Source organism: Papaver somniferum, chromosome 4 (assembly GCF_003573695.1).
Source record: "Papaver somniferum cultivar HN1 chromosome 4, ASM357369v1, whole genome shotgun sequence".
NCBI classification, from domain to species: domain Eukaryota; kingdom Viridiplantae; phylum Streptophyta; class Magnoliopsida; order Ranunculales; family Papaveraceae; genus Papaver; species Papaver somniferum.
Window position 1 is genome coordinate 12,555,512 of NC_039361.1, and position 22,082 is coordinate 12,577,593.

At 34.9% G+C, this 22,082-nt stretch overlaps 1 protein-coding gene and 1 long non-coding RNA gene across 3 annotated transcripts; one reads left to right on the forward strand and one right to left on the reverse strand.

Annotated features, from left to right (window-relative positions):
* Window positions 1–15,794: 15,794 nt before the first annotated feature.
* On the forward strand, window positions 15,795–17,982 carry LOC113274752. Of its 2 annotated transcripts, none has more exons than XR_003323197.1 (5): window positions 15,795–15,867; window positions 15,954–16,036; window positions 16,227–16,691; window positions 17,158–17,238; window positions 17,331–17,982. It is a non-coding gene; the product is annotated as an uncharacterized LOC113274752 (long non-coding RNA). The 2 variants fall into 2 exon arrangements; XR_003323196.1 differs by having other exon boundaries at window positions 17,520–17,982.
* A 1,346-nt stretch (window positions 17,983–19,328) lies between these two features.
* On the reverse strand, window positions 19,329–21,243 carry LOC113273541 (stress response protein nst1-like). Its single transcript, XM_026523228.1, has 3 exons — window positions 20,905–21,243; window positions 20,599–20,693; window positions 19,329–20,338 (listed from the first exon to the last, which is right to left on the reverse strand). The coding sequence occupies exons 1-3, from the start codon at window positions 21,160–21,162 to the stop codon at window positions 19,516–19,518; spliced, it is 1,176 nt and encodes a 391-aa protein (XP_026379013.1). The 5' UTR covers window positions 21,163–21,243; the 3' UTR covers window positions 19,329–19,515.
* Between the last annotated feature and the right edge of the window lie 839 nt (window positions 21,244–22,082).

Consider the following 22,082-nt stretch of genomic DNA (forward strand, 5'->3'; position numbering starts at 1 on the left):
GCTTTTTATTCAATCTCTTTTCAAACTGTTGGGCAATACCTACTATACGGGTGTCAATGGATGTCTGAATATCTTATATATCAAGTATAATCCGAAAATATATATCGGATACGCGAATATCCAATATTTTATCCGAAATTGTGACTAATCAGATACATATTAGTATCCAAAATTTGCACATAATGCAATACTGCGCATTTTATTTACCTTTTCGGGCCGGATTTTACCCGACATAGCTAATGTCCTTATCTTTATTCTAGGTTGTGACACTTGGGTCTAGATATTTATAAATTCTTCTTTTACAACTTACTAACAGGTTAGGGTGGAAATCGTTACCTGATTTCAGTTTTGATAATAAATAAATAATAGATAGAAGACACAATTCAAAGAACTAAGGAAAATAATAAATCTAATGTACTAATTATTTTTTATTAGTATGAGTGATATTATTATTGTCATTAGTGTGTACAGTTTATTAAAGGAAATAGGGAGTGAAAGAAAGGGAAGAGTTACGAAAATCAATAAACAAGTAGAGTAAGGAGGAGGAGAATGAGATAAACATGGAGCTTGGGTTTCTTTTAGGAAATAAATCAATAGGAAGTTGTAGTAAAAAAAGAGGTAGAATATTGGATCTCCTTCTCTTTGTGCTTTTGTAATAGTTGATTATTGTAAGAGCATTGTTCGGTTGAACCCACAAGTTTTGCTATCTCAAGCTTGTTGTCAATGTTAGATAATCAAAACTATATATTGATTTTTAGTCTACTAAATAAAGTCTCGGACTAGGTTATAATTTTAATTGAGTATCAGAGATCACCCTTGAAGACTGAAGATCGACGAAGACATTTGGAGAACTTCTGTATCAGGTATGTGAAAACTGAACCATTCTATTTTACTCACTATACCATCATTCTGTCTATTGAGACTATGTCTTATGAATTATAGTAGAATTACAAATGAGAAGTTTTGAGTCAAGCTTGTCTTGTGAAAAATCTCGAAATATGATTAGGTTTCATTCATGAAGCCAGGTCCGACTATCTTTACTTTGATAGTTTGTGAATCCTGATCTTGATTTTTTGTTATCGAGGTTCTCGTAATATCTTTTCGGAAAGATAGATAGTAATCGCAAATTCCTCTTCGTCTTAGACTTTTTGTGATTCTTCAAGATAGATATCTAATGACTGATCTTAGTTGATCTTTTGAAGATTGTTCTTGAGAGGTGTTTAAGAATCTAGGATGCTCTTCGGGAGTCGTAAGTTCCGAATTTGTAAGGTTTGCTAGCTTTGTTTATTGAAAACAAATTTTCACACCTTGATCTTTGATCTAAATGGAAATCAGATAGGCTTATCTGTTAGACGCAGATTGGTATCAAAAGTTTTCACTTCAGATGATGCAACTCTTAGGTTGTAAATGACGTCGGCTAAGGGAATCAAGTGAGTAGAACCTTACGAGGTTCAAGAGATAAGGAGAGCGATTTTAACTGAATCGCTTGGTGGGTGGATTCGGTCTCAATGACATTCCATTCCGAAGTCTGATAGTAGGCTAGTGTCTGTAGAGGCTAAATACAATGTGGTGTTCAATATGGACGAGGTCCCGGGTTTTTCTTGCTATTGCAGTTTCCTCGTTAACAAATTTCTGGTGCCTTGTATTTTTCCTTTTCTGCATTATATTGTTTATCTTTATAATTGGATTTACACAGGTTTTTACGTATTCAATCTAAGTAGATACGTCCGCTTAATTGTAATCGATTACGAGACTATTTTCTTGTAGAATTAGTATCTTGAAAGATAGATAACAAGTTCAATCACTTGGAAGAATTCTGATTGAATTGGATAGGACTAGATTGATCTTGGATATTGATTTTATAGATCGTCCAAGTATTCTGCTTAACAATCAGGTTCACGGACCTTGTATATGTATACATACTGATTGAGTAGAGGTTGAGATATAAACTCTCTCTCTCTCTATATATATATATATATTGTTAAGGATCATTCAGTTGGTCTACTTTCTATTATATTAAATTTTGTCTATACAGGTTGCCGAACGAAAAAGTTGGGTGTGCTTGATATCCCTACGTTTCCAATTCTGATTTCGATTAATTTTATATAGTTAGGATTCTGAAATTTATTTGTGTAATTCTATGCATCCAATTAATGATCAGTCTTTCAATATTGATAAATATCATGTTTAGGAAAGCCTGGTTAATCCATCGTAAGTTCACCGTTGAATGTGTGTTCTAATTTGGGTGATGTTTCTGAATTTTCTGAACAATTTCGTTTTAACATGTTTTTGATTGATTTTGGTAACCCTATAATGATGTTATAATGATTTATAATCTTAACAAAAGTTGTAGATATATATGATAGCTTTCATTGTGTTTTGGATTTGACCAATCCAAATTATTATGAATTTAATATGATTATTTTGGTAATATCATGTAATCTGCCCAATGTTTAAGATTTCATTGTAAATTCAATACCGTTTATTTGAACTGTTGGTTTTGTTTGAAACTTTTGTATGATAAACTTTCGAACGTCCTGGTTGGTTGCATAGAATCTAGTTAAACCTTAACCGCGTTATACGAATTTATAAATTACTTATGTGAAATGATAGTATGATTGTTAAATTGAAAATTATTGTAAAAACATAACTTGTTCAGCTTGGAATATTTTGATACATGTTGTATGATTATATGATTTTGTAATAAATATATATATGCTTGCTTGTGTGGACGTGAAACAAAACTATGATTTAGAGCATTGCTCGGTCGAACTCGCAAGCGTTGCTATCTCAAGCTTGTTTGTCAAGTTTAGTTGCCAAAACTATAAGTCTTGATTTCTAGTCTACTTATAGCTATCTCGGATTAGGATAGTAAGTGTAGTTGATCCTTAGACTCCACGACGTTCATCGATTGAAGACGAAGAACTACTCAAGGGAACTTGTGGAACTTCATCGACAAAAGGTATGTGGAGACTTGAATTTATCTATCACTCAAAAGTCTATCTATTGTATCTCCTATTTTGAGACAAAAGTCGTATTGCTATATAGACTTTGATTATACACATTTGCTATTTAGAGCCGAGTTTTATCTCTCTTATCTATTTCTCAAAATATGTGTTGGTAAGCTTTCGCTTTGGCCAAGTTCATCTTTACTCATGACGAAAGTCATGTTGATTATTTCAATAACTTGAAAATCGCTTTGATGAAAAATATTTTGTGAATAAACAACTATATAACATCCTCTAAGAAAGTTTTAAAGACTGAAATGAGAGTTTAGATCAAGTAACTATGTTTGGATATAAACATAGTGTGTTCTCACATTTGTATAAAAGTCCAAAACCGGGAACCTATAGTATGCGTACCCGTACGCGTACCGACGGTTGTTGGAAATCTGGGCAAGTATGCATACCCGTACGCATACTGGAGGAAGTTTCACGTCCTTGAATTTCTGTTGGAGTTTGGAAGTGTGAATTGGTATGCACACCCGTACGCGTACTAGCGTAACCAAACTCGGTCCGGCTACTTAGCTATGGGTACCCGTTTGCATACTTAATTAGGTTACTTTCTAAAATCGATTTATCCGTGAACTAAAACATCTATATAATAAGGAATGCAATCTTTGAAAACCGTGGCTATAATGTTCATGAATTGATTCGAGTGAATCAAAATCGATTTTGCTTCGATTGTGTCTTGTATACTTCTATGATATCAAAGCAATTGAACAACTCTAAAACTAGTTCATTTGAACTAGTTATGGTGAAGATGAATAAGGTTGATATAAAAGTGCTCATATAGCTAACCATTTGTTAACTATTGTTGAACCAACTAAGTGTACACGTTTATGTACGGTTACCCAAACCTAAATGAAGTTACATTTAATTTATGTATAACAAGCTAAGTTCAATCTAACGGTTGAAACATATTAGCTTGAATCTAATCAGGTTTTCATCTGACGGTGAATATTGAATGCTTTGTTGCCAAGGTAACTTAGATTGAAAACCCCGATTTGGAGACTATATAAAGGAGATCTTTAGCAACTGAGAAACATAATCCCCACACCTCCTGTGTGATACTAGTTGTATAAGCTAGAGTCGATTCGCCTTTAACCTTAGGTTTTTCATGAAACCTTGTAGGTTAACGACTTAAAGACTTCATTGGGATTGTGAAGCCAGACCCAACTATTTTCTATGTAGTTGCATGATCTGATCTTGGTATTTCTATCGTGAATGAGTGCAATCGTAAGATTGGCTTGAGATTTATATCTCTGATAGGCAAGATAGAAAAGTAGTCACAAACATCTTCGTCTCATCGTTTGTGATTCCACAATATCTTGTTTCGTTAATCGATTAAGATTATTGTGAGGTGATTGATATTTCTAGTTGTTCGTCGGGAATATAAATCCAGTATATCAATTGGTTCCTGTTCACCTTGATTTATCAAAAGACGGAACAAAAACTCGTAGTTATATATGTGGGAGACAGATTTATCTATTCAATAGACTTTTCTGTGTGATACAGATTTGTTTATCAAGTTCGACTTTGGGTCATAGAAACTCTTAGTTGTGGGTGAGATCAGCTAAGGGAATCAAGTGCGTAATATCCTGCTGGGATCAGAGACGTAAGGAGCACGACTGTACCTTGAATCAGTGTGAGATTGATTAGGGTTCAATTATATTCCAGACTGAAGTTAGTTTCTAGTATGCTAGTGTCTATAGCGGCTTAATATAGTGTCGTTTTCAAATATGGACTAGGTCCCGGGGTTTTTCTGCATTTGCGGTTTCCTCGTTAACAAAACTTATGGTGTCTGTGTTATTTCTTTTCAGTATTATATTTTGTTATATAATTGAAATATCACAGGTCGTGCGTTGAATCGATCAATTGGTAAATCCAACCTTTGGTTGTTGATTGAAATTGGTTGATCCTTGAACATTGGTCTTTGGTACCGTTCAAGTTATCTCTCTTATATTCAATCGGGCTCGCAAATTATTATTTGTTTGATTGCGGATTGAATTGAGAGATTGAGATATAAATTTTTGATATACTTTTCTTAAGATTGAATATGACTGTCTAGTTGATTCTCTTGAAAGTATATTGGAGTTAGTCCATACATATTGTTAAGCGAAATATTGGGTGAGGTTGTTAGACCCTCGCTTTTTCAATTGGTATCAGAGCAGGCAAACACGTTTAATACCTCATAAGTCTGTGTTTGTAGCGATCTGAATCTATGGACGACATTACTATCTCTGATAAACGCGTTACCAGAAACAAAAGTTATGTTTCGATAATGTCTATAAAAGAGAAAGATTTTTCAATCTCAAATATAGACGAACCTAGTGTTCTAATAAACAGACAGACACTGACATGTGTTACCCCGATTTCCCTTCAAATGAGTCTGAATTTTTTGATGAAAGGGAAGCAGCCAAAGAGAGTAAACTGATTCTAAATCTTGTTAGAATCCAGGCTAACATAATCAATCGGTTGAAAAACAATGTCAATGTTCTTCTCGGTATAGTGAGAGATTGTGACTCTAAAGAAAAAGCTCCTTGCAAGGAAAATGCTGAAGTTCGGTCTTCACGTATATTACTCGAGGCGAACCTCAAAAAGGATGCTTTGGAAATTGAACATCTCTTGGGTAAACTCTCGATTCAAGGATGTTCCAAAAATTCTACTATACCATCTGCTTCTGTCATAACTGAAAAAGTTCCAGTTCCAGAAGTAAGATCAGAATCCCTTCCTATTGGAAAAGATGTGCTCATAGCCTCCTCTAATCAAGGATGTTCCACATCACATTTAGGGAAGAAATCTCCCAACGATTATGTTAAATCTGTCCTTTCTAATCACTCTTGTGATCAGAAAGTGTGTCTCTTTTAAGATTCAAAAGGGCATGTTAAGCAAAAGATAAACTCTAGGTTGAATAACAATTCATTTATTCGTCTTCAACACACCTTAAATTTAATCTTCAAAGGTGTAGATGACATTCGTATGTCTAAAACAATTGGTGTACTCACCCTGTGTAATCTACCAGGAAAGTTAGTTTGATGTGTTCCTCTAATGCTCAAAACCATAATAGACTCCTTAAAAAAATCGTCCAAGAAGAGCTCAAGAATTCTCTTCTATCAAAAAGGGAGATAATGTTGTTTTTGATGTTGAAAAGTATCAGGAGAAGGGAGCAAAATTGATGATATGAAGAACAATCTAAACGTGATAATTGAAGGATATAAAGAGATTGTCAATAGGCTGTCAACTCCCTCTTGTCAAAATTCTTCTGGTAAGAACTCAAACTATGTCTCGTATTTTGATGACAGTAAGGTTTATGATAAATTTTTACATCAAAAGGGATTTTTTCCTAGATTCGAAAGGAAAAAGAGACTCAACCGTAAACACAGTTCATCTAATGAGCTTAGGGCTCATACTTGTGCTAATTAATCACAAGGGTTGAGAGCTTACTCATAAAAATCCTGTTGAGTAAGATGTGTTAATAATCAGGTATACTTTTGGAAAAATTTCTTTCTGTTTAGTTGAGCTATTTTCTTATCATCCAAAGCTAAACTATTGTCCACAAACAACTTTGCTTAAGTATTAGTTGTGTCTAAAAATGTTCTTCGTTTCTTTCTTTTTGTCTTTATCAAAGAAGTTCTCGTTGCAACTAAGTTTCCTGCTACTTTTGTGCTCTAAATTGTTTCTCTATGAAGATATAAAATTTATTGAGCCAAAAAATTTGTGAAAATATCCACGTAGCAAAAATTCTGTCATGCCGTAAAAGAACGACCTTTGTGTGCGTTTTTGTTTTTGGGTCAAGTTGTATTCGTACGGGTACCCGTGTTACGGTCACGAGTCAATTTTGGAAACCCTAAAAGTTACCTTCCCTAAGAAACCATTTAAATACCAAACCTTTTGAGTCAGTACGCATACTCTGGTTTTTGTGTTTTGTCAAGAATGTCTTAATCTTCTCGCTCTAGTGATTTTGCAAGAGGTTTTCTTGATAAAGGTATCGGTTTCGAGTCCAAAGAGAGGAAGAAAAGAACCCTAGTGATTAAATATTTTTCGTGGGTTGTAGTAATGAGGTTCAAACTCTCGGATTTGTGAAGGATAATTTTTTTAGACTTAATAAAAAATAAATAAATATATACAATAAAATATTAACAATGGTGAGAGTTACTGGGGCTTAGGATTCGGCCAAATTCATTTCTTAAATGGTTCAGAAATTAATTCTAGGCAATTATAATTCAAAACAAAATGAATATTAACTCTATTCTTTGCCAAAGTAGATTTTATAAAATATTACTTGTATTTCTTAAGCATGGCATATCAAAAATCCCTAGGACTAAGCATAAACCATCAAATGGAATCACAAATAATTAATTAAAATCTTAATTCAATTAAAATTAGTGCAAAAAGTAAATATAGAATTAAATAAAATTACCACATAGATGAATTAAGGCTTCCTCCATCGCCCCAGTGTTGGGGTTTAGCTCATCATGGTGAAATACCTCTCAAAATATTTTATTAAGCTCAATTGGTATTTACAAGAAGAGAAAACAATGAAACAGGAAATATGCAACAGCGCATTTGCGTTACAGACCGACTGTTTCAAGTCTCAACTGTTATGCTGAAGATAATCGTTACAAATCTAAAGATAAATGTTGCAAACGAGGATGAAGGAACTGTTACAATGAAGATAAATGTTGCAATCCAGTTGAAGAAACTGTTACGAAGGATGAATAAACCGTCGCCGTTTCCCTGTTCTTCACGAGCAGCAGGAGCAGCAGCAACAGAGTTCTGAAAACTCTTGATTCACGCCTCCTGAGCTCTCCTATCGACCCCAAACTCTCGACAACCCTTCTAGGCAACCATAGAAACATATTTATAGCCAACAGACCCATCGAATCTCGCTCATTCACTCCATATAATTCTCTTTAACTCGGCAGTAAAGAAAAATATTCTTGGGAATATTTTCTTTCCATTCTTGCTCTGGTACGCATAGATTTCCATCCTGGTCACTCTAGAAGTGTTTACACACGACCCACAACGTTGCTAGAGCCCTCATGCATGATCAGAACACGCTCAAATCTTCTCCAATCCCGTGTCCAACCCGTGTTTCCCTGTTTTGCTTCCGTGAATTGTCCAGCTAATTATGGCCAAATTTGATCGAACCAAAAGCCCAAAACGTGTTTGATAGGACATAACAACTTCCTACCAAAAATCAGCCATTGAATCGCCCTAGAACACGTTCAAAAATTCCAACAAACATCTGCCAGTTGATATATTTTTTTCCCGCCAATTTTTGGTTTTTGAATTTGGGAAGAAGATGTCCTTCCCCTAACCAGAACTGGGGTGTGAATAGCAGCTGCCTTGGGGGTGACATGGGGGTACCCCTTAGTAATTAGGTTACCCCTTATCCAAAAGCGAGAGTCCGAATAACACTTGTCCTCCGGGTGACAAAATCAACTTTTCGAGCCGAATTTTCCAAAAATATTTATTTCCAAAAAAATACCTACAAATACATAAAATAACAAAATTAGTACAAAATAGAGTGCCAACAATATATAGTATTGAGATCAAATTAGACACAAAAATGTGTCTATCACCTAGTAGAAGATGATTGTCCTAATGCCTCATGTTATTATCCCTATAAATATCAGGATATTGAGAATGAGGATATGGTTTCTTCTGAAGTGGTTCATGATTTTCTTAAATACTTTGAGGAACCAAAACTGCAACTTGTTGATACTTTGAAGAATCTTGATGTGTTAAGAACTGAGTTGAAAAAGGTTACTTTTGACCTTGTTCTCATAAAGACACATGTTAAAGAACTTCTCAATGAGGATATCTTCTCTGAAGAAGCAGTGGATGCTGTCAATGACAAGCTCAAAGATATCAAGGCTCGTGAGGATTCCGAAAAGGCTATTTGGATTTGATCTTGATCGATTTTGGTGGTTAGGAGTCATTCTTTGTTTCTTAGCTTGTTGATTTCTTTTTGTCTACGAAACATCTTATGAGAATTTATTCTTATGTTTTTAAGAAGGATAAATAGGGTTTGGAATAGCCATTATTGTGAGTACACATAGCTATTTCCAACGATTTTCATCTTGCAATGTTTTTAAATTTATTTATTTAAATTCTAAAGTTCATTTGGAAGATGATTTTGCAGTATTAATCTTTATGGTTTTATATATTGCAACTTGTTATGGGATATGTGTGTTTGCGTCCGTGAACTTTGATTGTCCCATATGTGTTCAAAAGTTAAGTCTTTTATATGTCGGTATGCAAGTATTGATAAAAGATTGAATGAACTTTTGATAAGCAAAAGTTAATAAGCCTATTATGACGTTATGCAAATATTGATGGCAGATAGGATGGACTTTTGTTTACAAAGATTAAAGTCTATTATATGTCATTGTGCAAATAGTGATGAAAAATAGAATGAACCTTTGTTTATTCTGCAGTATTGATCTTCGCTGATACATATTTTTTATGTAAATACTGTGCGCCGCTCCGTAAGTTTCTTATGTGAGCATTTCCGATTAAATTAATCATGGGTTCTCTTGTGGTTAATTTAATTGAGATTTTTGGATACAAATTCATATTCTTATGCGTTTTGTTGATGTCCAAAGAAATCCTTCTTTTCTTGTGAAAGTAAGGTCGCTATTGTTGTTCTTTCAGGTATGACATTTTATGGGGGAGAGTTCTTAATTGAACTTGTGCTTAATTGCCAATTTTTTTTTTGGGGAGTGCGGCTGTGGAATATATAGGGGTTATCTTGTATCTTTATAAACTCCTTGATGAATGCATTTAGTTTCGACTATATGATTGCATCTAAAAAAGTTGATATGTGCTTTTCTTTTGGCCATGAAGTATTTCTATGGAAATTTCATTAGGATCCTACTAATTTCGTACCTTTGTCAATTTTATTGACAAAAAGGGGGAGAATTAATGTGTATTTCACACTACAAATACATATGGTTTTCGGATTATTATGTAACGGGGAGTGATTTTCATGTGAGATGAAGTATTGACTAAGGGGGAGTGATACATATCACCATAGTATTGTTGTCAAAGTTGTGATACAGTTGAACTTTGATGCTGTGTAATAATACTATGACACTGTATAACAATGATTGAGAGCTATTGTTTTCTCATTGTTATAGCTACGGAACTTCAATAATGATGATGCTGAACTGAACATCTTTAGAATCATTGGAGTACTTGGAAGTGACGAAGATTTTGAGTAATGTTGAAGAACCAAGGAGATCAAGCATTTGGATGAGAAGGTACAAAGTTTATTTATTTTATATTCCATATGTATTGATAGTTTTGTCACTAAAATTTACAAAGAGGGAGATTGTTAGAGCGTTGCTCGGTCGAACTCGCAAGCGTTGCTATCTCAAGCTTGTTTGTCAAGTTTAGTTGCCAAAACTATAAGTCTTGATTTCTAGTCTACTAATAGCTAAATCTCGGATTAGGATAGTAAGTGTACTTGAGCCTTAGATTTCATGGCTTTCATCGATTGAAGACGAAGAACTACTCAAGGGAACTTGTGGAACTTCGTAGACAAAAGGTATGTGGAGATTTGAACTTATATATCACTCAAAAGTCTATCTATTGTATCTCCTATTTTGAGACAAAAGTCGTATTTGCTATATAGACTTTGATTATACACATTTGCTAATTCGAGCCGAGTTTATATCGCTTATCTATTTCTAGAAATATGTGTTGGTAAACTTTCGCTTTGGCCAAGTTCATCTTTACTCGTGACGAAAGTCATGTTGATTATTTCAATAACTTGATAATCGCTTTGATGAAAATAGTTTCTGAATAAACAACTATATAACATCCTCTAAGAAAGTTTCAATGATTGAAATGAGAGTTTATATCAAGTAACCATGTTTGGATATAAACATAGTGTGTTCTCACATTTGTGTAAAAGTCCAAAACCGGGAACCTAAAGTATGCGTACCTGTACGCGTACCGGCGATTGTTGGAAATCTGGGCAAGTATGTGTACCAGTACGCATACTTGCGGAAGTTTCACGTCCATGAATTTCTTCTGGAGTTTGGAAGTGTGAATATGCCCACCCGTACGCGTACTGACGTAATCAAACTCGGTCCGCCTACTTAGGTATGCGTACCCGTTTGCATACTTGATTAGGTTACTTTCTAAAATCGATTTATTCATGAACTAAAACATTTATATAATAAGGAATGCAATCTTTCCAAACCGTGGCTATAATGTTCATGAATTGATTCGAGTGAATCAAAATCGATTTTGCTTCGATTGTGTCTTGTATAGTTCTATGAGATCAAAGCAATTGAACAACTCTCAAACTAGTTCATTTGAGTCATTTGAACTAGTTATGGTGAAGGTGAATAAGGTTGATATGAAAGTTCTCATATGGCTAACCATTGGTTAACTAATATTGAACCAACTAAGTGTACACGTTTAGTTACGGTTACCTAAACCTAAATGAAGTTACATTTCATTTGTGTATAACAAGCTAAGTTCGATCTAACAGTTGAAAGATATTAGCTTGAATCTAATAAGGTTTTCATCTAACAACGAATATTGAATGCTTTGTTACCAAGGTAACTTAGATTGCAAACCCTGATTTGAAGACTATATAAAGGAGAACTCTAGCAAGTGGGAAACCTAATCCCCACACCTCATGTGTGAAACTAGTTGTATAAGATAGAGTCAATTCTCCTTTAACCTTAGGTTTTTCACCAAACCCTGTAGGTTAACGACTTAAAGACTTGATTGGGATTGTGAAGCCAGACCAAACTATTTTCTCAGTAGTTGTGTGATCTGATATTGTTGTTTCTATCGTGATTGAGTGCAATCGTAAGATTTGCTTGAGATTTATATCTCCGATAGGCAAGATAAAAAATTAGTCACAAACACCTTCCTCTCATCATTTGTGATTTCACAATATCTTGTTTCGTTAATCGATTAAGATTATTGTGAGGTGATTTATATTTCTATTCTGTTCTCCGGGAATATAAGTCTGGTATATCAGTTGGTTCCTGTTCACCTTGATTTATCAAAAGACGGAACAAAAACTCGTAGGTATATCTGTGGGAGAAAAATTTGTATATTCAATAGACTTTTATGTGTGATACAAATTTGTTTATCAAGTCTTCGACTTTGGGTCGTAGCAACTCTTCGTTGTGGGTGAGATCAGCTAAGGGAATCAAGTACGTGGTATCCTGCTAGGATCAGAGACGTAAGGACCACGACTGTACCTTGAATCAGTGTGAGATTGATTAGGGTTCAACTACATTCCAGACCGAAGTTAGTTTGTAGTAGGCTAGTGTATATAGCGGCTTAATACATTGTGGTGTTCAAATCTAGACTAGGTCCCAGGGTTTTTCTGCATTTGCGGTTTCTTCGTTAACAAAACTTCTGGTGTTTGTGTTATTTGTTTTCCGCATTATATTTCGTTATATAATTGAAATATCACAGGTTGTGCGTTGAATCGATCAATTGGTAAATCCAACCTTTGGTTGTTGATTGAAATTGATTGATCCTTTCGTCTTTGGTACCGTTCAAGTTATCTCTCTTATATTCAATCGGGCTCGCAAATTATTATTTGTTTGATTACGGATTGAATTGAGATATTGAGATATAACTCTTTGATATACTTTTCTTAAGATTGAGTCTGACTATCTAGTTGATTCTCTTGAAAGTATATTGGAGTTAGTCCATACAGATTTCTAAGCGAAATATTGGGTGAGGTTGTTAGACCCTCGCTTTTTCAACCCCGATAAGAGGATTGGCAAGGCACGAACTGAGGAAACTCCTCCACCTTGTCGGCATGACCTGAATAAATGGATACATGGGGCACGAACCGAGGAAACTCTTGCATTAAGATAAATGAAGGGTTATATACAAAAATAGTGCTTAATTTTATTTGATAAATATGAATAAGTTAAAGGGTTCATGCCGGGATAAAAAAAATGATAGGAAAGTACACAGTAATTGTGCTTAATTTTATCAGCAAAATGTATACGAGATCCAGTTTCTCAAATTAAGTATATCCTGATAATCCATATATCCTCAAATTCCCTGAAATTAAGGTACAAAACCTACTATTATAAGGTGATTGGTTATTCCTAGTGAGTTGTTGGAGATGATAGAACTCAAGGATTTACCAGTAGTAGAAGATGGTTGTGACAGAAGGATTTGGACAAGTACTCTATCTGGTAAATTCTCTGTAGCTTCTGCAGTGGAGTGCATAAGAGAAAAATTCCTTATTCAGCTATGGACACAAAAGATATGGAGTACTTCTATTCATCCAAGTTTATCCAGTAAAATTTGGAAACTATCTAAAAATATTCGTGCATCAGATGAAGATATGAAGAAGAGAAACTTCAACTTCAAGGTGTGCTTCAAGTATTGCAGTTTCAAGGTGTGCTTTCTGTAAATATGAGGAAGAATGTATATAACACAACTTATGGTATTGTAATTTCAGAGAGATTATCTGAAGATGGTTTGGTAGGATTTTTAACATTCTAAATCCTAAGCCCTTCGAAGAAATGTTACATTTAGCAAAAAATAAGAGCCTTGCAGTGAAAATAGCTTCTTTCTCTACAATGAGAGATTGAGAGTTATGGTTCATGAGGAATAAATGTGTGTATGAAAATGCTATTTACAATGTGGAAGTCATAAAAAAAAAGTATTGCAGTTTATAGTTGAATGTGAAATGAGGATGAAGTGAGCTATGTGGAATAACACTTATGATTTGCAGGTGTTAAAATCATTTGGGCTAAAGAATTGAAAAGTAAGAAATATCAGGGCAATGGAAATTTTCTTCCAACTTTCAGAATCAAACATATTGCTATTGCGTTGTGATGGTGCTTCAAAAGGGAACCCACGGATATCAGGATATGGATTTATTCGTAAAAATAATAGATGGGAATATATTATTGCGGTGTCAAATAGTTTGAGAATATCCACTAATTACCTTGCAGAGGTTAAGGAAGTTTTGAATGCAGGGGAATGTGAAATTAGTAAAGGCTTTTACCATTTATACTTCAGAACTGATTCAAAAACAGTAGTTACGGCTTTTCAAACTCAGAGGATCCCATGGTATGCTAAAACAAGGTGGAGGAATTTTTTTTGCTAGCCTATGTTCTTGGTTTTCCATACACAATTATAGAGAAATAAAATTCAGAATGGAAAAAGAATAAATTTTAAAACCAAACCCACTATATTGGATGATTTGGAAAATTCAGACCAATAGATTTCGTTAGTTTATATGCCTAGGATAAAGACTTTTCTTTTTAATTCTTTGAGCCGGTTCCTATTGGAACTTTAGTGTATTCTTTGTATAATACTCTTAAGTGATTAATAAAATTTTGTAAAATACCCTTTGGTGATTAATAAACTTTTTATTGTTGAGCTTGTTGGGCAAATTTGTGAAATACCCTTTGGTGATTAATAAACTTTTTATTGTTGAGCAAAAAAAACAAAAGATCAGACTTTATTCCATCGGTCGGACCATTGTAATGGACCACTGGTGTTTGGATGGAACTGAAATCTGGTTCCGATGATTTTCGTTATGTTTGGTTCACGCAATTTAGTTGATTCCCTCGTAACTCAATTTTTGGGTGTTAAATTTAGGCCCGCCAATGGGTACCCGATTACTTGGAACCGTACCGGATCTTGATATATCGGGTCCGGTTCCGGGTCTTAGGATTGGACCCATTAGCAAAATCACTACCCGAGTGGTAGACCTGTTAGGAACCAATAAGTTAACGGGTCCGGTTCTATCAAGTTAGGTACCGGATCCGGAATTGTTAGGACCCGAAACCGACTAGAATTACCAGTTATGGACTCAATAATACTCGTTGGCACCCCTATCGATTACCCGATCCAAACACGATGGAAGTTCAAAACCCATTTTTGACCACCATTTTCTTAATACGGAATTTGTAATTGAACAACGGAATATACTCTATTCTCATGGAAAGATAGTTAACACGGAACTGTTTGTCACCAAACACAACTTTAATTAATCCCGATTAAAGATCTGCTTACTCATAAAGATGAAAATGGAAAGAAACGGCATCATGAGCTAAATTGGGTTACAATTTGGTCTTCAGTGGTTTGGTGGTACTACTGTCTATGGTGGCCCCCATTTGCTTTTGTTTTAGGCAAGTGATGAATCAGCAATATGGTAGTGAAAGTGAAAGCTTAAGAAAAGTTAAGAGTTAAGACTGTATGACGCTGGATCATTCTTGGTTTTACTATGTCTTAGAGTCGACAAATACAACTGTTTTGCCTTAAGAAGAAGAAGAAATCCAACTTTAGGAATTAACCAACCTAGCAAGGCATTTTGCTGTCTGGATTGGGATGATATATGACATCCAATTCTGCCCCATTCCCTAAGCAAATACCGTGTGTTCTACCCATCCTAGTAAATGTCAGATTCAAAAGACATTAACTTGGCCACTCGGCTGGTGTTGAGCTGAACTATATAGTACTAGGTTTATGCAAGGGAAATGTATAAAACAGTCCCACTATTAAGATCCGATTTGCAAAATGGTCATACAGTTACAAACCATTTACACAACAGTCATACTTCCGTTAGTTAGGGTGCTAAGTCCGTAGGTCCCACAAAGTCAGAGTTAAAATAGAGTAATGGATTTACCTTTCTGTCCCCAACCTAACAAAACCAAATCTGTAACCATAGATCGTGCTGATGTTAAATCTCGAGGATAATTTCAACGGATAAGATTGGTCAAAACAAATCAGATGATATAACAGCTAGGGTTCTCATCTTCTTCTTCATTATTGTCCGCCGTTTCTCTCTCCATTTCTATTCTTTAAGCTCTGCAACAATGGCGATTGAGTGAAGGAGAGATTTCTAGTAAGTTTTATCATCAACAGATGCTTCTAACAGCACATAGTTTGTGTTTATGGTTTGGTTTTAACTTTAATGGTGTTTTATGACAGTTAAAAGCTTAAACAAGTAACTGGTTATGGAAAACCCCAGTTTTCTTACAAGAGAACGTCACGATGTTTGCAAACATAATGAGGTTGGTAATCACAAACCCATACTGTGAATTTCGAATTATTTTCAAAAACCCTAATTTTTTGAATTCAGGGATTTTTATCATTAACCATAATTAGGAAAATTGTGGATTAATACTAAAGATCATCTGTTACAATTGATGGTTGTGTTAATAATTGATAGTGTAAATTGTATTTTGTTGTGTGTCTTTGCAGGAAACATGTGAAGAATCCATTTAGAAATTTTAGGTTGAAATTTGTGCTACTACTAATAAGGTTATTTTTTTGATAATTTGGGTGTGAACTGTGGTGATTTAGAGGTCCAGTTTCTGGTACTGAAGAAATGGGTATTGAACTCTATAGAGAATTTGTGAAAAGTACTTTGGGGTGAAAATTGTTTTGATTAACTTGGCAAGGTACATACTCAAGCTGTTGGCGTTGATACAGTCGGGAAAGTGATGCTGCTGCCGTTGTATTTGATAGTGATGCTGCTGTTGTTGTATTTTGATACAGTCGGGAAACTGATGCTGCTGTCGTTGTATTTAATTACTGCAATCATGGCGAAGATTTTATCCCAAAAGGAAGAAGATATACATATGCTTTTAGCTGCAGATGCACATCTCGGTACCAAAAATGTGAATTTTCAGATGGAGAGATACTTTTTTAAGAAAAGAGCCGACGGTAACTAAACACCAAACCCTCTCCAAATCTTCTTTTTTTTTGCCATGTATATAGATTTTCTAGAGTTTGATTTGATGTTTAGGTCTTGCGGGGTTGTTATTAAAATATGTCACTTAGGTCTGTGCGTGAAAGGATGGATTAGTGTTTTTGTACTAAATGATTTAGTTAGGGGTTTTGAACAAATGAATGACATGTTTTAGAGATCAAACTAGGGGCATGTATGTTGTTGTCTGTAATATAAATGGTTTTAACTGAAACCTATAGAAATGCAAAAATTGGTACTGGAATTGTACGTCTTATTTCCTTCGTCTAATTGGAGTAGACAGACTAGTTTATCACAGAAAGTCAAATGGATAAGAGAACACCATATGCATGAGGTGCGAGTTTGTATTCTAAATTTTTCTCAAGCTTAGGCAAATCCAATATTGTCTTTATTCGATTTCTCATGTTTTTTGAACTTCTTTAGGATGGAGTGCGCACATTTAACAACTTCCTACGCGAAGGGCTAATCGAATATCTTGACGTTAATGAACAGAACAATGCATTGGTATGTCTATAACTGTAACATTTGCTAGGTTCTTGAAAATGTTAATCCCAAGCTATCAGTAATGGCTTACTTTGGAAAAAATTGTTGCTTAGATTGCTTTATATGAAGGGGAACCAAAAGAAGATATCACTCGTATAGAAATTGAAGCTTTCATGATCTTGGATGTTTGTGCTGGGCTAATTCCATTTCCTCTCCACTATCTACACTTTTTGCCGGTCGATTTTAGCTTACATGTTCAATTTCTCAACAAAATGTTCTAATTAAATTCGATGGTTTTGCAGATGTTGATGGTGGTAGAAGTAGACCAAGCTGTTGTTGGTGCTGCTGTAGTGGTTTCGATGATGTTGATAGAGGTTCTTATGTTTATTTTGAAGATGTTGATGGAGGTGGATGGTTTTGCTGCGATGATTTTGCAGATGCTATGGGTGGTGGAAATGGACCAAATGGCTGTTGCTGCTGCACTGTCCATGGCGTTCAGAACACAAAAGGTCCGCCATTTCAGATCCAGGGTTTAGGTGCAGATGGTGCCATATGCGTCTAACTGTGGTTAGTTACTTGAGTTATAAGGGAAGGGTATATATGTAAGAATTTGGGACTGTTTTTTTCAAAACTGTTAGATCTGATGGAAGATGACTATTTTGTAATTGAAATTGAAAAGTATGACTATTTTGTAACCCAATTACAAAAAGTATGACCATTTGATTGCAAATTGATGTAATCTTAACATCACTTTCAAGAAAACAAGATGACATCAGATATCTTAAGTAAATATACTTGAAGTATTCACTTTTTCTGTTTGAGATATAATGATAACATAGTACGTAGTATAAATCAATATCATAGCCATGGAAGGTTCAACACAATAATCACAAATAAATGTGAGGAAATGTAAATTTTAAAAATTATATCCGTGTATTTTTGCTTCAATGGGAAGTGCACGAATGCCGTAGTGCCATGGCTCCACTTGCCAAAATCAAAAAGAGTGATGCCTCATGGCCACTACAAGCACCAAAGAGGCAAAGACTGAAACAACCTAGTTAGCTTTACACTGGGTCCATTTCATATCAAGACAAATCTAGCTATTAACGTGGATTCCACGTGGCAATTTTTAGACTTCAATTTGTACAGACTCGCGAGTATTTAAACCCCATTTTGGATATTCTCGTGCTTCTGGCCGGGGCGGCTGTAGATGAGGAAAATGTCAGGAGGATCCCACACTGGCAGTATCGTAATTAACTAGCTTCATTTCTTAAGGTTCGTATTTTAACCATGAGATAATTAACAGAGAAATAGTGAAATAAGAGCTTCTTACAGTGCATATCTGGGAAAAATTCAAAAAACATACTAGATAGAAAATGGTTGATCAAGAAACTGTCCAACATTTTCTTTTCATCGGTAAAGTATTTGGTGTCGGCGAGTATCAAACTCAGGTCACTCGAATGGAAACATCATCCAGTAATTTTATCCGTGTATTACAGTGATATCGGCAATCCGTCAACCGTTAATTCTAGAAAAGCAGAAGATTATGAGAATCCGAGTGGTTTTTTTGAAAAGGGGATCTAGCAGCATAGAAAAAGATATGAAATGATAGGGTATGTAGAGAAATGTATAGACAGAGCGAGATTACCTAATCTTTTTCATGTCATTTGCATTTTCTAACAAGAAGACTACAAAAAAAGGAAGACGATCGAAGAAGACAAGCTACTGTCAGTTTACCTAATCGAATCTTCCTATAATTGTGTTGTTTTTCCGGAACAACAAACGAGTCTAATTCGAGAATCTGCTTCAGAAATCACATGGTGTTTAAGAAGAATGGGTCACCGTCACGCTCCCACCACCTCTTGGGTGTGTGGATAACTAAATGGAGAATTAGGTGTCCAAATAGCATTTCCCACAGTGTTTTATGATATCAGTAGTGTGTCACATGCTGATGGCTTCTCGTTTGCTGAATTCACAGCAGAACAAAATCTCTCCTTCGACTTTTTACTAAATCAATAATGCAAAAGTCAATCCAGTTCAACGATTATTGTTCAATTTAAACAAGTCAAAGAATCAACTCATTTCATAACCGTTGATCACATAGGATAAAATAATGAAATTTGTGGTTCTAGATTAAAATAGTGGTAACATTATTTTTTCCCCTAAAACATCCATTCCAACGTTTGAAATACCGAAAATGCCCTTAGAACAAGGTCAAACAGTATATCCCTTGGTCTAGAGTGGGCAACAGAGAAAAAAAAAATACAGCAAACAATAACCAAAAACTAAAAAAAATGCTCAAAAGAGTGATGCAAGTGATCTAGCTTTGATGGGTTTTCGATATCTTTTCCTGACATTAACACCATTACAATCTTCATCGGAGTCATCATCATCTGATTCAAACTCGTCATCGATGAACATACAACCATTATTGTTATCCTCTTTTACAATATTCATTTTGGGACTTGTTGGATCATCAATTAGGGGGGCTTCATCAATAACTTCTTGCTTTTCTTCTAATTTTTCACATTCCTCCTCTTTTGCGTCTTCCTCTTCTGCATCTTCTTGTTGTTTTTTAACTTCATTTGGTGGTCTTCCTCTTTTATTCTTACCCCACAACGGACCAAACCCGGAATAATAAACAAATTCAGATGATTTTTTCCCCGATAGTTTCCCCTTGTTCTTTCTTCCCCGAATCGTAGTAGTAGTATTAGTAGTATTGGATTCCTTTGGTGGTCTACCTCTTCTTGCTGTCTTCTTCTCCAATTTTTGAATCTTCTTTTCCTGATTATTATCTCTCTGATGATCTAAATTACGTTGCATTTGAATCAAATGATGTTTACACAATGGCTTCCCTTTTTGTGCTTTTGATCGACAATGCCATCCTTGCCCATCAGTTTTGCAACAATACACTACTCCATTCTCCTTCTTCTTCTTCTCCTCCTTTACATTACTATCAATATCGTCGTGGCAATCTCTTTTCCTCTTCTCATTATTCTTCTTCGTCAATGACTTTAACCACAATTTCCTTTTATACGCCGTCGCATATTGTTTCTCTACCAATTCTTCTTCTTTAGTTTTTTCATCATCATCTTCGGGCTCAATACCATTTCTACGGAAACTGCCCAACCAAAAATGAAAAAAACGAAAAACCCTAATCAACCAAATTCCTCATTCCCGATAATCACAAGCTCCATTTCAGTTCAAATCATTCGAAAGCTCCCGATAACGGACATAAATCAGGGTTTCTTAAACCTTTCCTTTTATTACGAGATAGATAATTTTGCATTCCAAAAACGAAACGAAAGAAACCCTAATTTCTCATTTCATTCATGAACTCAAATAATTGTAATCGAAATCAGCAAGAATTAAACAACATACCTTATTTGATCTTCTTCTGCATTAACTGATTCGTCTACAATTTTATCGTCATCATCATAATCGTCATCATAATCTTCTTCTTCATAGTTTAAATCCTGCAGCCTCCCACCATGTATGAGCTCAAATACGATAACCAAAATGAAAAAACTAAATGAATCGCGTAACTTGTTTCCCTAAATCAATCCAACGAATTTCTATATTTGTTACCAACCCAAAATGTTGAAACCCTAAACCCCATGGAAAACCAATTTATCTTCTGAATAAAAAAGATCTATGAAGAGAAATGAAAACAAGTAATTAACTAACCTTAAAATCTTCATCTGAGAAGTAATAGAGAAGGTCTTTAGCTGGAATCACATCCCATACTGACATATTCAGCTCGCAAACACCAACAACTTCTTCCTTTTTTGTCTGTAAATTATTCACACGCTCCTCCTCCTCCTCACAAATAGTTGGAACACACTGAACAGTACTAGAAGCAGGGATTACTGGTATTGTTGTCGGAGTTGAAGAAGGAAGAGTTTGGCAGACTTTTTTCTGAGCCATGAGTTTACGGATCCTCATCGTGTGTTTTTCTGTAGATCTCACTCACTCGGGAAACTCCTCGATATTGTTTTGATTTTCACTTTCTGCGTTAACTTCTGATTTTGTTTTTCCTTTTCTTTCTTTTTCTTTTCCATCTTTTATATATTTTTCGTGTTTTTATTGATCCTTTATTAGATTACGAAATTCTCCTTTGTTTTCAAATAAAGTTTTCATCATGTTTCTGTTTTAGTTGGAAAGTTGTGTGGAGCTAACACGTTAAGCAAACTTTGCTTGATAAATAAGGGTATTTTTGGAATGTGAATCTGATTCAATTTTTACTGCGGCTGCGAAAAGTGGAAATGTTTGGATGAGGAATATTAGCCGTTGATCAATGGATTAGAGCAGTTATTCAATTTTTTAAGGTGGACCGTGGACCTACTGTAAGATTGGATTATTGGATCTTAGACCATTTTTGGCTTAACGCCCGGTAATTAATGTCAGTAAGGTATCATGATATCACTTATTTTTAGTCACTGAATTTTTCGGGGACTTCGTTTGACTGTTAGAGAAAGAAGCAAAGTTTTAGCTGTAAAGTCTTATAGCGTATTTGGATGCTAGAAGCAGAAGTCAGATGCAAAGATAGTTTGTTTTACAAAAAGTCGATTTTTTTGCTTCCAGAAGTCGTTCGGAAATTTTACACTTAAATTAACTTTTTGTTTTTTAACTTTTAAAAGTATTGACTTTTTGTTCTGACAACCCACCCAGGGGAGGAAGATAAGATTCAGTGGACTTTAGATGACTCTGGCAAGTTCTCTGTCAAAGCCATTTACAAGGCTAAGATAGACAACTTATACATAAATGAGGTCCTAACAAGAAACTGAGAAGTTATCTGGAAATTGGACATTACTCCAGTTATGAAGATTTTTATTTGGAAGTGTGCTCATGAAATCCTACCCACT

Coding starts and splice junctions, on each gene's coding strand:
- LOC113273541 (XM_026523228.1), bottom strand. CDS start 21,162: ATGAGGATCCGTAAACTCATGGCTCAGAAAAAAGTCTGCCAAACTCTT. Junction 20,694..20,904: donor TCTCAGATGAAGATTTTAAG/GTTAGTTAATTA, acceptor GGGAGGCTGCAG/GATTTAAACTATGAAGAAGA. Junction 20,339..20,598: donor GCAGAAGAAGATCAAATAAG/GTATGTTGTTTA, acceptor TTGGTTGGGCAG/TTTCCGTAGAAATGGTATTG.